The 16,916-nt window shown below is 41.0% G+C and overlaps 2 protein-coding genes across 3 annotated transcripts; both read left to right on the top strand.

Moving 5' to 3' along the window:
* The first annotated feature begins 1,765 nt into the window (after positions 1-1,765).
* LOC115206340 (serine/arginine-rich splicing factor 1B) lies at positions 1,766-10,511 on the top strand. 2 transcript variants are annotated; one of them, XR_003880784.1, is made up of 5 exons: positions 1,766-2,210; positions 2,576-2,778; positions 8,410-8,582; positions 8,818-9,545; positions 10,036-10,511. XR_003880784.1 is itself a non-coding variant. In XM_029773169.1 (4 exons), exons 1-4 carry the CDS (start codon positions 2,020-2,022, stop codon positions 9,019-9,021), a joined length of 771 nt encoding a protein of 256 aa, XP_029629029.1. In that variant the 5' UTR covers positions 1,766-2,019; the 3' UTR covers positions 9,022-10,511. The 2 variants fall into 2 exon arrangements, 1 of the variants encoding a protein (XP_029629029.1); XM_029773169.1 differs by having other exon boundaries at positions 8,818-10,511.
* Positions 10,512-13,384: 2,873 nt separating this feature from the next.
* Positions 13,385-16,251, top strand: LOC115206339 (dynein light chain 2, cytoplasmic). The gene is made up of 3 exons (XM_029773167.1): positions 13,385-13,714; positions 14,633-14,769; positions 14,950-16,251. The coding sequence occupies exons 2-3, from the start codon at positions 14,638-14,640 to the stop codon at positions 15,085-15,087; spliced, it is 270 nt and encodes an 89-aa protein (XP_029629027.1). The 5' UTR covers positions 13,385-13,714; positions 14,633-14,637; the 3' UTR covers positions 15,088-16,251.
* Positions 16,252-16,916: the final 665 nt, after the last annotated feature.

Here is a 16,916-nt window from a genome sequence, read left to right as displayed (position 1 = left end):
CTCCGGGATGCTGGCCTTCTAGGCAGAGTTCCTCTGTCCAGTGTCTGTGTTCTTTTGCTCATCTTAATCTTTTATTTTTATTGGCCAGTCTGAGATATGGCTTTTTCTTTGCAACTCTGCCCATTTACAACATTAACAATGTCTACACCCCAAACTTTTGAACGGTAGTGTATCTGGAAAATATTCTTAGTTAATTTATCCTCACCCATAAACTAGTAGGCTATTTGTAGCTTGTCATCTGATTTGCTTTCCTATACGTTGGTCCATGGCACCATCTACTGGCCCAAAGATTGTAGTTGATGATCAAATCAAATCAAATTGTATTTGTCACGTGCGACAAATACAACAGGTAAGGGAAAGGGGGATATATAGTCAGTTGTACAACTGAATGCCTTCAACTGAAATGTGTCTTCTGCATTTAACCCAAGCCCTCTGAATCAGAGAAGTGCGGGGGGCTGCCATAATCGGCATCCACGTTTTCGGTGTAGCCCTTACTGTGAAATGCTTACTTACAAGCCCATAACCAACAATGCAATTTTAAGAAAAATAAGAGTTAAGAAAATGTTTACTAAATAAACTAAAGTAAAAAAATAAAGAGCAACAATAAAATAACAATAACGAGGCTATATACAGGGGGTACCGGTACCAAGTCAATGTGGGGAGGTACAGGTTAGTCGAGGTAATTAAGGTAATATGTACATGTACAGTAGGTAGGGGTAAAGTGACTATGCATAGATAATAAACAGTGAGTAGCAGCGGTGTAAAAAAGGGAGGGGGGTCAATGCAAATAGTCCGGGTAGCCATTTGATTAGCTGTTCAGCAGTCTTATAGTTTGGGGGTAGAAGCTGTTAAGAAGCCTTTTGGACCTAGACTTGGCACTCCAGTACCGCTTGCCGTGCGGTAGCAGAGAGAACAGTATATGGCTAGGGTGGCTGGAGTCTTTGGGAATTTTTATGGCCTTCCTCTGACACTGCCTGGTATAGATGTCCTGGATGGCAGGAAGCTTGGCACCAGTGATGTAATGGCCCGTATGTACTACCCTCTGTAGCCCCTTGCGGTCGGAATGCGAGCAGTTGCCATACCAGGCGGTGATGCAACCAGTCCGAATGCTCTCGATGGTGCAGCTGTAGAACTTTTTGAGGATCTGAGGACCCATGCCAAATCTTTTCAGTCTCCTTAGGGGGAATAGGCGTTGTCGTGCCCTCTTCACGACTGTCTTGGTATGTTTGGACCATGATAGTAGGTGATGTGGACACCAAGAACCTTGAAGCTCTCAATCTGCTCCACTACAGCCCCCATCGATGACAATGGGAGCATGCTCGGCCCTCCTTTTCCTGTAGTCCACGATCATGTCCTTTGTCTTGATCACGTTGAGGTAGAGGTTGTTGATACAGTATATTAGGCTCCAAGGTCCTAATTCATAATCAATGTAGTGTCTGTATACTTGAGATGCACACTCACTTGTGAAATCACTATTATTGGTGTAGGCCGTCTACCTATAATAATAGGTTGCTGGACACTACTCATAAGGCCAACTGATAAATAATGGCGATTTAAAATTGCAAGATGAAAATGGCCAAACAATAATAATCTAAGAATCTGCTCACCTGAAATTATTCGCGTAATCATACCAATATTTCACACCTGTGTTTACTTATTTGACATGTATTCTATGAGAGAGGCATACTTAGACCCAGGTCTCTTTTACAGATTGTACTATCGTGGACTATTTTATTTGGCGGACGTAGCCATTTCTAGTAATCTACTGAGCACATTTCCGGTACTCATGAATGCCCTCGCGGAGAAGCGCGATTCTGAACGGGGAGAAGGGTAGCTATCTAGTACACAACTTTAAGCGCGAGTGTTACCTTATTTCGTGTTGTTTTCAGCAGTGTTTGTGTACTATACTCAAATGAATTTCTAATCGGCGGTGATATACTTGAATACCGTCTTGCGAAATCGCTTTTTATTTCAACCTACCGCTAAAATAAACTAGCTAACGTTAGCGTGCTAGCTACTATGTCGGGAGGCGTCGTGCGAGGCCCAGCAGGAAATAACGATTGTCGAATTTATGTCGGAAATCTACCCCCTGATATTCGCACTAAAGATGTCGAGGACGTGTTCTACAAATACGGAGCTATTCGAGACATCGATTTGAAAAATCGGAGAGGGGGACCTCCCTTTGCCTTCATCGAATTTGAAGATCCCAGGTAGCTAACGTTAAAGGCTAGCTTGTTAGCAACTCGTGCACTGCTCTAACGTTAGTTAGCTATCTGCTCATGCGAGATCGTGAATCTTCTCTGCACATGTATCTAACGTAACTATCTATTTTCGTTTTAGGAATGTACAGTAACATCAATTGGCCTGATAGCAAGTTGCTTCCGTTTCTGCATTTACATGTTGTGAAGGTGTCTTTGTTTGGCTAACCGACTAAACCCCACGATTTATCATCGTAAATCGTGGAGTTAAGTTGGGCCGGTTAACTATTGTTAACATATATTATGCTAATGAGGCACACCGCAGAGTGCTGTGTGGACGATTGTTTAATAAGACTTTTCTATGATCACTTTTTCAGGGACGCAGACGATGCAGTGTACGGACGAGACGGCTATGACTACGACGGTTATCGGCTGCGAGTTGAATTCCCTCGGAGCGGCAGGGGTGGGGGGAGAGGCGGCTTTGGTGGTGGTGGTGGTGGTGGTGGGGGGGTTGGTGGCGCCCCTAGAGGCAGATACGGGCCGCCATCCAGACGCTCAGAGTACAGGGTCATTGTCTCAGGTGAGTCATGTAACTAGGGTGTTAAGGGTCAAAATGAAACTGGTTTTGGTATTATACTTTGTACTCAATGTTATAGAGAATCTTCTCAGGAACACCATTTTATGAGGTTAGGGATTTACAATTGCTGAGATCTCATTTACAAGTGATCGAAAAAGGTCGTGGACTTGTCAATGTTAATCCCAAATCAATAATGGCCTCAAATCCACCTGTCTGTAGTCTATATTTCAACAGGTTTTATCCAATATCTCAAGATAGGGTGGCCACATTGTAATGACATTTTCAGTGGCACTGCATCTCAGTGCTTGAGGCGTCACCACAGACACCATGGTTCGAATCCAGGCAGTATCACAACAGGCTGTGATTGTGCGCAGCCCTATAGGACTCCCAATTGGCCCAGCGTCGTCGGGTTTGGCCGGTGTAGGCCGTCATTGTCAATAAGAATTTGTTCATAACTGACTTGCCAAGTTAAATCAATAAATCAGAGTTTATTCAAATACAAGTAAAATGTATGAAATTAAACTGTGATATTATGCAAATGGGTCAGTGCAGAATACACAATTACAGTGATTTAAGACCAAAAGTTAAGGTCTTATTAACACATCTTCGTGCTTTGTGCAAAAGTAAGTCTGCAACAATTTCATATATTAGAATAAACTTGTTATACGATTTTATGCAAAATAGGTACTTAATACGCAAATTACTATATGGAATTAAATAAGATAACAGGATGGTAGGCCCATTCATTTAAAATAAGGTGGTCATATTGTTAACATACAGTACCAGTCAAAAGTTTGGACACACCTACTCATTCAAGGGGTTTTCTTTATCTTTACTATTTTCTACATTGTAGAATAATAGTGAAGACACAAAACTATTAAATAACACATGGAATCATGTAGTAACCAAACCAACAAATCAAAATATATTTTATATTCTATAAAGTAGCCACCTTTTGCCTTGATGACAACTTTTTGCACACAATTGGCATTCTCTAAACCAGCTTCATGAGGTAGTCACCTGGAATGGATTTAAATTAACAGGTGTGCCTTGTTAAAAGTGAATTTGTGGAATTTCTTTCCTTAATGCTTTTGAGCCAATCAGTTGTGTTGTGACAAGGTAGGGTTGGTATTAGAGGTCGACCAATTATGATTTTTCAACGCCGATACCGATTTTGTTGGCGGACCAAAAAAGGCCACTAACGATTAATCGGGCAATTTTTATATATTTGAAATAATGACAATTACAACAATACTGAATGAACAATGAACACTTTTATTTTAACTTAATACATAAGTCTATTTAGTCTCAAATAAATAATGAAACATGCTCAATTTGGTTTAAATAATGCAAAAACACAGTGTTGGAGAAGAAAGTACAAGTGCAATATGTGCCATGTAAAAAAGCTTAACGTTTAAGTTCCTTGCTTAGAACATATGAAAGCTGTTTTTTTTATTTATATTCCCAGTAAAGAAATATTAGGTTGCCGTTATTATAGGAATTATGTGTCAACTATTTCTCTCTACCATTTGTATTTCATATACCTTTGACTATTGCATGTTCTAATGGGCACTTTAGTATTGCCAGCCCTATCTCAGGAGTTGATAGGCTTGAAGTCATAAACAGCGCTGTGATCAAGCATTGCGAAGAGCTGCTGGCAAACGCAGTAAAGTTTGAATGAATGCTTACGAGCATGCTGCTGCCTACCACCGCTCAATCAGACTGCTCTATCAAATATCAAATCATAGACTTAATTATAATATAATAAACACAGAAATACGAGCCGTTGGTCATTTTAATATGGTCAAATCCGGAAACTCATTTTAAAAACAAAATGTTTATTCTTTCAGTGAAATACGAAACCGTTCTGGGGTGGCACCCCAAAGTCTAAATATTGCTGTTACATTGCACATCCTTCAATGTTATGTCATAATTATGTAAAATTCTGCCAAATTAGTTTGCAACAAGCCAGGCGGCCCAAACTGTTGCATACATTGGGGGGGGGGGGGGGTGTATTTGATCCCCTGCTGATTTTGTACGTTTGCCCACTGATAAAGAAAGGATCAGTCTATAATTTTAATGGTAGGTTTATTTGAACAGTGAGAGACAGAATAACAACAAAAATATCCAGAAAAACACATGTCAAAATGTTATAAATTGATTTGCATTTTAATGAGGGAAATAAGTATTTGCCCCCCTCTCAATCAGAAAGATTTCTGGCTCCCAGGTGTCTTTTATACAGGTAACGAGCTGAGATTAGGAGCACACTCTTAAAGGGAGTGCTCCTAATCTGTTTGTTATCTGTATAAAAGACACCTGTCCACAGAAGCAATCAATCAGATTCTAAACTCTCCACCATGGCCAAGACCAAAGAGCTCTCCAAGGATGTCAGGGACAAGATTGTAGACCTACACAAGGCTGGAATGGGCTACAAGACCATCGTCAAGCAGCTTGGTGAGAAGGTGACAACATTTGGTGCGATTATTCGCAAATGGAAGAAACACAAAAGAACTGTCAATATCCCTCAGCCTGGGGCTCCATGCAAGATCTCACCTCGTGGAGTTGCAATGATCATGAGAACGGTGATGAATCAGCCCAGAACTACACGGGAGGATCTTGTCAATGATCTCAAGGCAGCTGGGACCATAGTCACCAAGAAAACAATTGGTAACACACTACGCTGTGAAGGACTGAAATCCTGCAGCGCCCGCAAGGTCCCCCTGCTCAAGAATACATGCCGCCTGAATGATTCAGAGGACAACTGGTGAGTGTTGTGGTCAGGTGAGACCAAAATGGAGCTCTTTGGCATCAACTCAACTCGCCGTGTTTGGAGGAGGAGGAATGCTGCCTATGACCCCAAGAACACCATCTCCATCGTCAAACATGGAGGTGGAAACATTATGCTTTGGGGGTGTTTTTCTGCTAAGGGGACAGGACACCTTCACCGCATCATTTGACGGGGCCATGTACTGTCAAATCTTGGGTGAGAACCTCCTTCCGTCAGCCAGGGCATTGAAAATGGGTCGTGGATGGGTATTCCAGCATGACAATGACCCAAAACACATGGCCAAGGCAACAAAGGAGTGGCTCAAGAAGAAGCACATTAAGGTCCTGGAGTGGCCTAGCCAGTCTCCAGACCGTAATCCCATAGAAAATCTGTGGAGGGAGCTGAAGGTTCGAGTTGTCAAACGTCAGCCTCGAAACCTTAATGACTTGGAGAAGATCTGCAAAGAGTAGTGGGACAAAATCCCTCCTGAGATGTGTGCAAACCTGGTGACCAACTACAAGAAACGTCTGACCTCTGATGCCAACAAGGGTTTTGCCACCAAGTACTAAGTCATGTTTTGCAGAGCGATCAAATACTTATTTCCCTCATTAAAATGCTAATCATTTTATAACATTTTTGACATGTGTTTTTCTGGAATCTTTAGTTGTTATTCTGTCTCTCACTGTTCAAATAAACCTACCATTAAAATGATAGACTGATCATTTCTTTGTAAGTGGGCAAATGCACAAAATCAGCAGGGGATCAAATACTTTTTTCCCCACTGTATAGCCTGACTCTGCGTGCAATGAATGCAAGAGAAGTGACACAATTTCCCAAGTTAATATTGCCTGCTAACATGAATTTCATTTAACTAAATATGCTGGTTTAAAAAAATATACTTCTGTGTATTGATTTTAAGAAAGGCATTTATGGTTAGGTACATTCGTGCAACGATTGTGCTTTTGTTAAATCATCACCTGTTTGGTGAAGTAGGCTGTGATTCGATGATAAATTATCAGGCACCACATTGATTATATGCAACGCTGGACAAGCTAGTTAACCTAGTAATATCATCAACCATGTATTGTTAACTAGTGATTATGTGAAGATTGCTTTTTATAAGATAAGTTTAATGTTAGCTAGCATTTCTGGTATCTTTTATTTCAGGTCATGAAACATGGGACCAACACTGCATGTGTTATTTTTGTTCAGTATAGTTACAAAGTAAGTAGTTGCTAAAGTTGTCCTTGATGAGATTCGAACATGCAACCTATGGGTTGCTAGATGTTGGCGTTATACGCTCACCCATCCACCCCGACCGTCCGCCCTCCTTTCTGTTATGCCTTAAGAACCTAACATATCATACTAATTTGAGTGTCCTGGATTTACATTCACTATGTTAAGTCTAGTCTGAGACCATAATGGAATGACCGAAGGGGAAGGAAAAACCTTTTACCTTAAATTGCAGTCCAAGGACGTCTGATGACTGTAAAACACCCTCTAAACATTCCCATACTTGTTGGCAATACAATGTCACATCGATCTTACTCTGGTAGTGATGAATACCCATTGCAAAGAGCAAATATGAAAGCTCAGATTTTGACTGTTTCGTTTAAAAAATAAAATAAAAATGGTGTCCCACAGAATTGAACGTTCTAAGCACAGCACTTTACAGTTGGGCTCATATCACGTAAATATCAAAACTTCCAGTATTGTGATTTTTAGACAAGGTTAAAACTTCCACATTCATGTTTTCAAATTGTTTCTATATTTTGATGACCACATTACAAAAGCTCTGACGAAGGCCTTGAGGCCGATACGTAAGCTTATTAAAGGTCAGTTATACTATCAAGAGCAGTGTGCGGTTTCCTTTTTCCTTCATCTTGTTCAACTGTTACCATGCACCTGCAAAAAGATTGCTCAGATGTGCGAGTGCCTTTTGAGTTTTGTATGACCACATTAGTGAAAATGAATTTGATTTATTGCAGTTTTGTAGAATTCTCACCTAGTGTCCATTGTTTCGTCACTTAACACCCAAGTATAATGTGGGTTGGGTTTATATACATCATTGGTTGCACTGCACGCCACCAGGTTGACCTACCGCACTGTGCAATTGGTAACTTACCGGTCTTTAATATTTCAATGACACTGTGCTTGGTGGTCTTCTCTATTTCACTAACAAGTAGACTCCCTGTGTTACCGCCTGATTGACCTACTGTAACGTAGCAGGTGTAAAAAAACAACAAAAAAAGAAGAAACACTTGAAACTAGGTCCCCTGCTGTACTGAACGGCCAGTTGAAAGACTGGCAGGGTTTAGGGAATGCTGTCAACATGGCCACTGCCATTTAAAAACTCACCATACCCAGCAAACCTCAGTCTGTTCAAGAATGTAGCAAACGTTGAAGCGTACTGAATGCACCTCAGGTCTTGACAAGAAGGAAAATAAACTGTCGGGAGGTTCTCTTCTGCACTGTTCAACCAATCCAGTAAATGTGGAGGAGTGGTTAAGATGGGGTGTCGCCTTAACTTCCAAAAGCAGAAGTCATGTCACCGGTGCTCTTTCCATTTCCCCTGAAAACCAGAACATCCGGTTGTTGGGGACTCTGCAGAGGCTACTGTCTAATTGGCTAGTTCCTTTTTCACCAGACAGAAGCACTGGTCTCTGCTAAATAGTGATATCCATTCCTTCCACATTAGTTCATTGTTTCTGGTTGTGTAGAACCAGCCTGGTTTAGTTGGTCTCTGCAGATTCTGATTTATATTGCTATGCCACAGATCTATTGAGCAAGTTTGTACCATTTCAGTAAAGTGTTGAAAGTAATCACTTTGAGTTAAACATCTAATTTATTCGCTCTTCTCTCCAAAGGGCTTCCCCAGAGTGGCAGCTGGCAGGACCTCAAGGATCACATGCGTGAGGCTGGGGATGTATGTTATGCTGACGTTTTCAGAGATGGAACTGGAGTTGTGGAGTTTGTGCGCAAGGAAGACATGACCTACGCTGTTCGAAAGCTGGATAACACCAAATTCCGATCACACGAGGTATGCTTTTAGGTTTAATTGGATTTGATTATAAGGATAGGATGATATTTTCGTTAAAGGTAAGTAAAGTGACTACCAACACTATTGAATCTTTCCCCTCAACCTCTCCCCATTTTCAGTGACTACTTGTGCAGCCTTTCAAGAACTTAAGGCTTGTTTTGATGCAATGGAAGGAACCGTTTGAGGTGGAAATGCTTTTTGTTTCAACGTCTAGTTCTTTTTGTGTGTCTACCAGGGAGAGACCGCTTACGTTCGCGTGAAAGTAGATGGTCCCCGCAGCCCGAGCTATGGAAGATCCCGTTCCAGGAGCCGCAGTCGAAGCAGGAGCCGCAGTGCCGCCAGTCGCAGCCGCAGCAACTCTCGTGGTGGTGGTGCCCGTGGTGGCAGAGGATCTCCTCGCTACTCTCCTCGCCATAGCCGCTCTCGCTCCCGTTCCTAAACTCTGTGTTGCCCTTTTGGTGGATCCCCTGTTAGCAGTTCCTCTTTCCACTTGTTTTTACCTCCTTTTGAGTTTTTCAGAAGTCAACTATAGATTTTAGTTTTTGCATTCCATCTCCTGATGTCCTAGTGGAAGGTGTTGGTATGTAGGTGAATCCCCCTCCTGTCACCTTTCCTCCCTGACCCTCCCTACTTTAGTCCTTTTGTTTTCATCTCCTTTCTCAATTCATTTTAATTTACCTATTGTCTTTCCTCCAAAAATGTTGCAACATTTGAAACCCTATTGCTCTGAACTTCAAAAATGTTGATCTTAACAAGTTCAATGTTTTTGTAAGTATTGGAAAATGTATGTACTTTTTCATGGGATGGCGGGAGTCTCATTGCTAAACTGTATTTTACCCTTGTGTCTTCCTTTAGACATCTGAAGATAAGGATTAAAGAGTGATTTGGAATAAAAGTTGTGGAGCACATTTCATTTGTTTGATCAGGATAGGACATCTTAGGAGGAGTCAGGTCGAGGCAATGGTATGCTTTAGTATTGATTATTTGCATCTATTGATAAAGTGGTTGCTACAGGATGCATGATTGTCTCTTGAATATAGTACAATTTTCCTGCCCTTGAATATAGTACAATTTTCCTGCCCTATCTATTGTTTGGCAACCTTTTTAGCACTGAAACAGTGTATCTCTTTGGTTTTGTGCCAGCACAAAGGTCCTTCTTAGATGTACCTTTTTAACTTTAATGCTACATAAGAACCATTTAATAATTTTTTTTTTTTTTAAAGATGCTGTTTTAATATTAGACAGTGGCTCTGGGCTTGTTTCAGCTTAAACATTGAGAAATATTAGACATTTTCTAAAGTAAGAATTTGATGGTTTGGGTGCTCACTGACATTTTCAAATTGATCTTTAGTAGTCACATGTCATGAGTGCACAAAATAAGAAGTGGGCTGGGCCCAAATCAGACATGATTCTAATGGTTTCCCTCTGATTTTTTTTTTCCTGGTATTTCAAGGTTTTGATTGGAGGAGTGGCTCAGTGGATCCCAATCCTTGGAGCCGGATCAGAGGAGCATTTAGGGAAGGGATAGGCAAGGATGGATGCTTGGAGCCGGATCAGAGGAGCGTTTAGGGAAGGGATAGGCAAGAATGGATGCTTGGAGCGGGATCCATTTTCCAGGAATCAAATCAATTGAACTAATTAAGGAATCCTAGATGCAACTTTTTGAATGGCCCAGTTTATTTCAATTTTTGAGCGGTAAATATGCGCAGAGTCAAAGGATATGGATAAGGATTATTTACGTTTTTGGAGTAAGAAAAGGAAACTGAGGACCAGGAAGTTGGATCAAAGAATGGAAGGAGACATAGGAGTCTGGTAAATAAGGGATTCAAATTTGTGATGGTTGGGTATTATATTTAGTATAGTTAGTCTGTCTTTCTTAAATATAATTTACTCTTTTAGTTTAGCATTTTCAATAAAATCCTGAAAAGACGTACCTGTTTTTTAGTTGTTTTTTTCTTTTGAATTAATGTAAAAATGAACTTAATGGCCCTATGATGTAATAAGAGGCGAAATTGAAGAATAACCCAGTAGACCATCTACTCTAATGTATTACATTATGGGGCGATGTCCTGGACTAAAGTTACACTGAAAGAAAGTAAAAACGCAACATGTGAAGTGTTGGTTTCATGAAGAGCCCAGAAATGTTACATATACACAAAAAGCCTATTTCTCCTAAATGTTGTGCACAAATTTGTTTAGCGTTTCTCATTAGCCAAGATAATCCATCTGACAGATGTGGCATATCAAGAAGCTGATTTAAACTGCATGATCGTTACACAGCCGCATTGTATGCTGGGGACAATAAAAGCCCACTCTAAAATGTGCAGTTTTGTCACAACACAATGCCACAGATGTCTCAAGTTTTGAAGGAGCGTGCAATTGGAATGTTGACTGCAGGAATGTCCACCAGAGCAGTTGCCAAAGAATGTAATGTTCATTTCTTTACCATAAGCCGCCTTCAGTGTTGTTTTAGAGAATCTGGCAGTACGTCGAACCGGCCTCGTGTATGGCGTCGAGTGGGCGAGCAGTTTGCTATTGTCTACTATGTGAACAGATTGCCACCAGGGTGGCCGTGGGGTTATAGTGTGGGCAGGCATAAGCTACGGACAATGAGCACAATTGCATTTATCAATGGCAATTTGAATGAACAGGGATGCCGTGACAAGATCCTGAAGCCCATTGTTGTGCCGTTCATCCGCCACATCACCTCATGTTTCACCATAATGCACTGCCCCATGTCGCAAGGATCTTTACACAATTCCTGGAAGTTAATGTCCCAGTACTAGTACTCCCATGGCCTGCATACTCACCAGACATGTCACTCTGAGCATATTTGGTATGCTCTGGATTGACGTATATGAGAGCGTGTTCCAGTTCCCGCCAATATCCAGCAACTTCGCACAGCCTCTGAAGAGGAGTGGGAGAACATTCCACAGGCCACAATCAGCCTGATCAATTCTATGCGAAGGAAATGTTGAGCTGCATGAGGCAAATGGTGGTTGCACCAGATACTGACTTGTTGATCCACAGCCCTACCTTTCTTTTAAGGCATCTGACCAACAGATGCGTATCTGTATTCCCAGTCATGTGAAATCCATAGATTAGGGCCTAATGAATTAATTTAAATTGACTGATTTCATTATGAACTGTAACTCAGAAAAGTCTTAGAAATTGTTGCATGTTGTGTATATATTTTTGTTCAGTATATTTCAATGGAGATTCTTAATTGACCAAACCTTTTAGACCAGGACTAGGCTTAATCAGGAAACCAACCTCATGGGTTGTATGAAATAACTGAATATAAACTTGTCAATAAGTGATAGAACTACCTGTTTTGAGTTGTATGTATTAGTGAGGAAATGAAAAGTATTCAGGAAAATGTCATGTCAAGCAGACGTGCTTATATACTGAACAAAAATAAATGCAACATGCAACAATTTCAAAGATTTTACTGCGTTACAATTCATATAAGGAAATCAGTCAATAGAAATAAATTCATTAGGCACTAATCTATGGATTTCACATGACTGGGAGCACAGGTATGCATCTGTTGGTCAGAGATGCCTTTGAAAAGTATGGGCATGGATCAGAAAACCAGTCAGTGGCACAGCGGTCTAAGGCACTGCATCTCAGTACTTGAAGTGTCACTACAGACACCCTGGTTCGAATCCAGGCTGTATTGCAACCGGCTGTGATTGGGAGTCCCATAGGGCGGCGCACAATTGGCCCAGCGTTGTCCGGGTTAGACCAGTATAGGCCGTCATTGTAAATAAGAATTTGTTCTTAACTGACTTGCCTGGTTAAATAGAGTTGACCCGGCTGTTGATTGTGGAATGTTGTCCCACTCTTCAATGGCGGTGCGAAATTGCTGTATATTGGCGGAAACTGGAACACTGTCGTACACGTCAACACAGAGCATCCCAAACATGCTCGATGTCTGGTGAGTATGCAGACCATGGAAGAACCAAGACATTTCCAACTTCCAGGAATTGTGTACAGATCCTTAAAACATGGGGTTGTGCATTGTCATGCTGAAACATGAGGTGATGGCGGTGGATGCATGGCACGACAATGGGCCTCAAGATCTTGTCACGGTAAGATCTGTGCATTCAAATTGCCATCAATAAAATTTAATTGTGATTGTTGTCCGTAGCTTATGTCTGCCCATACCACAACCCTACCGACACCATGGGGCACTCTGTTCACAACGTTGGCGTCATCAAACCACTTGTCCACACAACGCCATACACGTCTGTGGTTATGAGGCTGGTTGGAAGTACTGCCAAATTCTATTAAACAGAAATTAATATTACATTCTCTTGCAACAGCATGCCAATTGCATGCTCCTTGAAAAACTTGAGATATCTGTGACAAAACTGCACATTTTAGAGTGGCCTTTTATTGTACCCATCACAAGGTGTGCCTGTGTAATGATCATGCTGTTTAACAAACTTCTTGATATACCACACCTGTCAGATGGATGGATAATCTTGGCAATGGAGAAATGCTCACAGCTAGGGATGTAAACAAATCTGAGAAATATGCTTTTTGTGAGTATGGAACATTTCTGGGATCTTTTATTTCAGCTCATGAAACATGGGGCCAACACTTTACATGCTGCGTTTATATTTTTGTTCAGTGTACATCTCACACAGACAATATAAAGTCCAGTAGAAACATGGGTTGTATTTCTATGATAAGACAATGTAATATCATAGCCTATATAATGTGATATCACGCATACATTAATTGATGCTGCTAACAATAAGATTACACATTGAGCATAAATACTCCGTACACCTGAGTTTGCCAGGGGGGCCTTATCTACCTACCTCACCATGTAGTGTCAACGATGCATTGTGGGATGAAATAAGATGCTGGCATAGAGGACCTGGTAGAAAATGCTCGCAACACAAGAAGAGGTGGCAGCGCAGCCAATCGCAGTGTAAGTGGCGTAGGGCAGCGTGTTAGGGCGGGGGAGGTATTTTGCAGGGCAGTTTCCCACATTTGCTTTGAGTAAAGCTTATAAAATAATTTGTCGCAGCACGATCTAGCAAGTAAATAAAGCTTTATATCCATCAAGGTGAATTACTTGATTTCGAAGTGGAAAGTATCTTCGTCTACTACATAAGGTGAGTGACAATGTTTATTTAGTAGCCTACACGCACTCACCCTTGACTTGCATGGATGGTGGTGATTCAGGTTTTTTTTTATTGAAGCGAAGTTTTTCATACAAGGTTGTGTACTTTTTTAATATTTTGATTTAAATCGTAAAGATGAATCTATGAACTAATGCGCAGTCGCTACCACCTGCAGGGGATTGGCACGAATCAGATCTCCCTCGGACCTGTTCAATCGTCCGTAATCTAAAGGATTTTATGCAGAAATTTAACGACTAACTAATGTACATTGATGTTTGCAATAGACTAGAACTGCATCATCCAGGGGACCAATTCCAAATTGTATTAATGTAATGTCGCCATGTGATTTTTGCCTTGTAATTTAATTCGACCTATATCGAGTTTCTCCGTAGCCTATTCGTATTGTACCTAACCTACACAGGGTCGTCGTCACAACGTAATCTAGTGTCGAAATACAAAGTAGCCCAGTACATTCGGATACATTGATAGAACCGAGTTGTTTGTCACATTGTATCTGCACTTAATTGGCTTGTCCTTTGGTTTTCACAGTAAACAAGACTGTTAGTTAATGGTGAAGTTCAAAGGGCAAGCAATATTTTTTTTGTTTTTTTAAACCTTTTTTATTTAACTAGGCAAGTCAGTTAAGAACATTGTTATTTACACGGCCTACCGGGGAACAGTGGGTTAACTGCCTTGTTCAGGGGCAGAAGGACAGATTTTTACCTTGTCAGCTCGGGGATTCGATTCGGAAACCTTTCGGTTACTGGCCAATGCTCGAACCATTAGGCTACCTGGCGTCCCCATAGTTGCAAGGGTTACCTGTGAATTCAGGCTTTATCACTTCACTAGATTTGTAATTTTGTATCTATAGTGACAACGTTAGTTGTGACGTTTTGTTCTTGTTTGCAGGCATCATGACTGACAGGAAGGCAGTAATCAAGAATGCTGACATGTCTGAGGACATGCAGCAGGATGCAGTGGACTGTGCTACCCAGGCCATGGAGAAGTACAATATAGAGAAGGACATCGCGGCCTACATAAAGAAGGTGAAATGTGCATATTGAGAATCAATCCAGTCAGGCCTGCTACTTTTGGCCTGTGTATTCCAATTGTCTTCCATGGTGCAAGCTGTTTAAAATATGACAAATGGGCAGCATGAGGTCATTTTCTTCCTCAAGTAGTCATGGATTACTAAAGCCCTGTTTTGTTTTTATAAATCCCTATAGGAATTTGACAAGAAGTATAACCCTACATGGCATTGCATTGTTGGGAGGAACTTCGGCAGCTACGTCACTCATGAGACAAAGCATTTCATCTACTTCTATTTGGGGCAGGTGGCCATCCTCCTCTTCAAGTCTGGCTGAGTTCTGAGGCCTGGAGTGCTTCTCCTCCCAACCTGGACTGTAATGCACTGGTGGCTGATGTCACAACTTCCCACACACTTCAAATATTAAAATGAAAACATACCATGATGATACGCAACTGGCTGTGCGCAACTGCATGGACTAAGATGTACCATATTTAATGTGTATATGTTACAGTACAAATACTACTTTCACTAGTTGCCATAAAATGCAACTGGAAGAGATTTTTGTTCATGCTGTTCTACATTTTGTTATACTTAAGTTGTAAATGCTTTAACAGTGGCCTTTGATTGTATAATAAAGGAAAGCTAGAGAATGTAGTCGTGCATCTGCTTTACCCCAGAGAGCTGTTTTGTTTTCAGTGATTCCTGTGCTACTGTTTAATGTGCTTAGTTGCTCCAGACCTTGAACTACTACAGCAGTTTGTAATGCCTGTATCTTGCCAGAGGTACAAGTGAGACTAGCACAATTTATTTGGACACATCTTCCCAGATTTTCAACTGCTGTTATTGATCCCTTTTCCAGTCATCTCATAGGTGGAATGTCTCCTCTGGCATAGCAAGGGTGTTGGCAATTTCCTATGTTAACATGCAGATGTTTTCAGAATGGTGGCTTGGAGGTTCCATTTGCAGAGTGTTGACACCATCTGTACTTGAACCTATTCTGGCTGTGCAACAAAGGACTGAATGTTGGCATTTAGGTCCTTTTGTAGACTTAACATATCTTGGTGATTTAACTGCATCTGCCTTGTTGGTAGTTTCTATTCTGTTTATGGTTTGATACAAATTTCTATATGATTTGCACAGGTGTACCTCTTCGCTCCATGGGAGTACAACTGCACTTCACTGAAGGAATAATTGGGGTTTTGGCAATGAGGCCCTTTATCTAATTCCTCAGCTGAACTTGTGGATTCCTTTTGTTGGACTAGTAGGAAGGAAGTTGGAAATGGTTTGGCTAATTAATTAGTGTTGGTGCAATGAATGGAAGTTGCTTGTAGATACCATATACTTCCAAACATTGCTTTAACGCATCTAAATAACATCCACGAGTTCTGACTCCAGGGAATTAAATGAAGGTCCTCGTTGACAAAATCCCAAGTATCCCTTTTAAAGGGGTAAAGTTGTCCAGTAAAACTTTAATTTAGTCAATAAAATGTTAAATCAAGTCACTGTTTTCATTGTATTCTGTTCACTTTCAGATGTGCTAATTTAACCATGTCTTTGACTATGCAGTAGAATGTGTAGCCAGTACTGCAAAACCATGGGGGGTTGAATCCAACACACATTCTTTGGGCTATTGGCCATTAGATTTCAGTAAGGTTACTACACACCCAAACAGGAACAATGTAGAGACTGATCAGGACAGGTATTGGCTGGCAAATGAGTTAACCACGGTGGCAGCATGTGTGCTTCTCTGGATCTTTTCAGCACTGAAGTGCGAACGCTTTGTGTTCAATCCCAATAACCTGAGTATTTATTTCTGCAACTGAGCAGTAATATTGATAATGGGGCCTAATTATATTAATCTTAGTCATGCTTTTGTAACCAATTGGCAGCATATGTTACCCTTCCTAGTTCAGAAGACACTAGTCTTGCATAGAGGTCAATTGCAGGCAAGGCTACAGAGGAGAAAGACAAAGTTAAGGACAAGTGACTAAATTATTTGTGGGGACAGACTGGCCAGTGGATGTGATCTCGCCACAAATACTACCCTAGACTTCGCAGGGAAACGTGCATTGACTGAATCAATGTTCTTGGTTTTTTAATGGATTACAGACATGCATGTGATTATTTTCAAAACAAGATGCCTTTTGTTTCTCAGCATGGTAA

The sequence above is a fragment of the Salmo trutta genome, chromosome 13, assembly GCF_901001165.1.
Source record: "Salmo trutta chromosome 13, fSalTru1.1, whole genome shotgun sequence".
Classification (NCBI taxonomy): domain Eukaryota; kingdom Metazoa; phylum Chordata; class Actinopteri; order Salmoniformes; family Salmonidae; genus Salmo; species Salmo trutta.
Note: the sequence above shows the minus strand (reverse complement) of the source record. Positions and strands in the feature narration are given on the sequence as shown.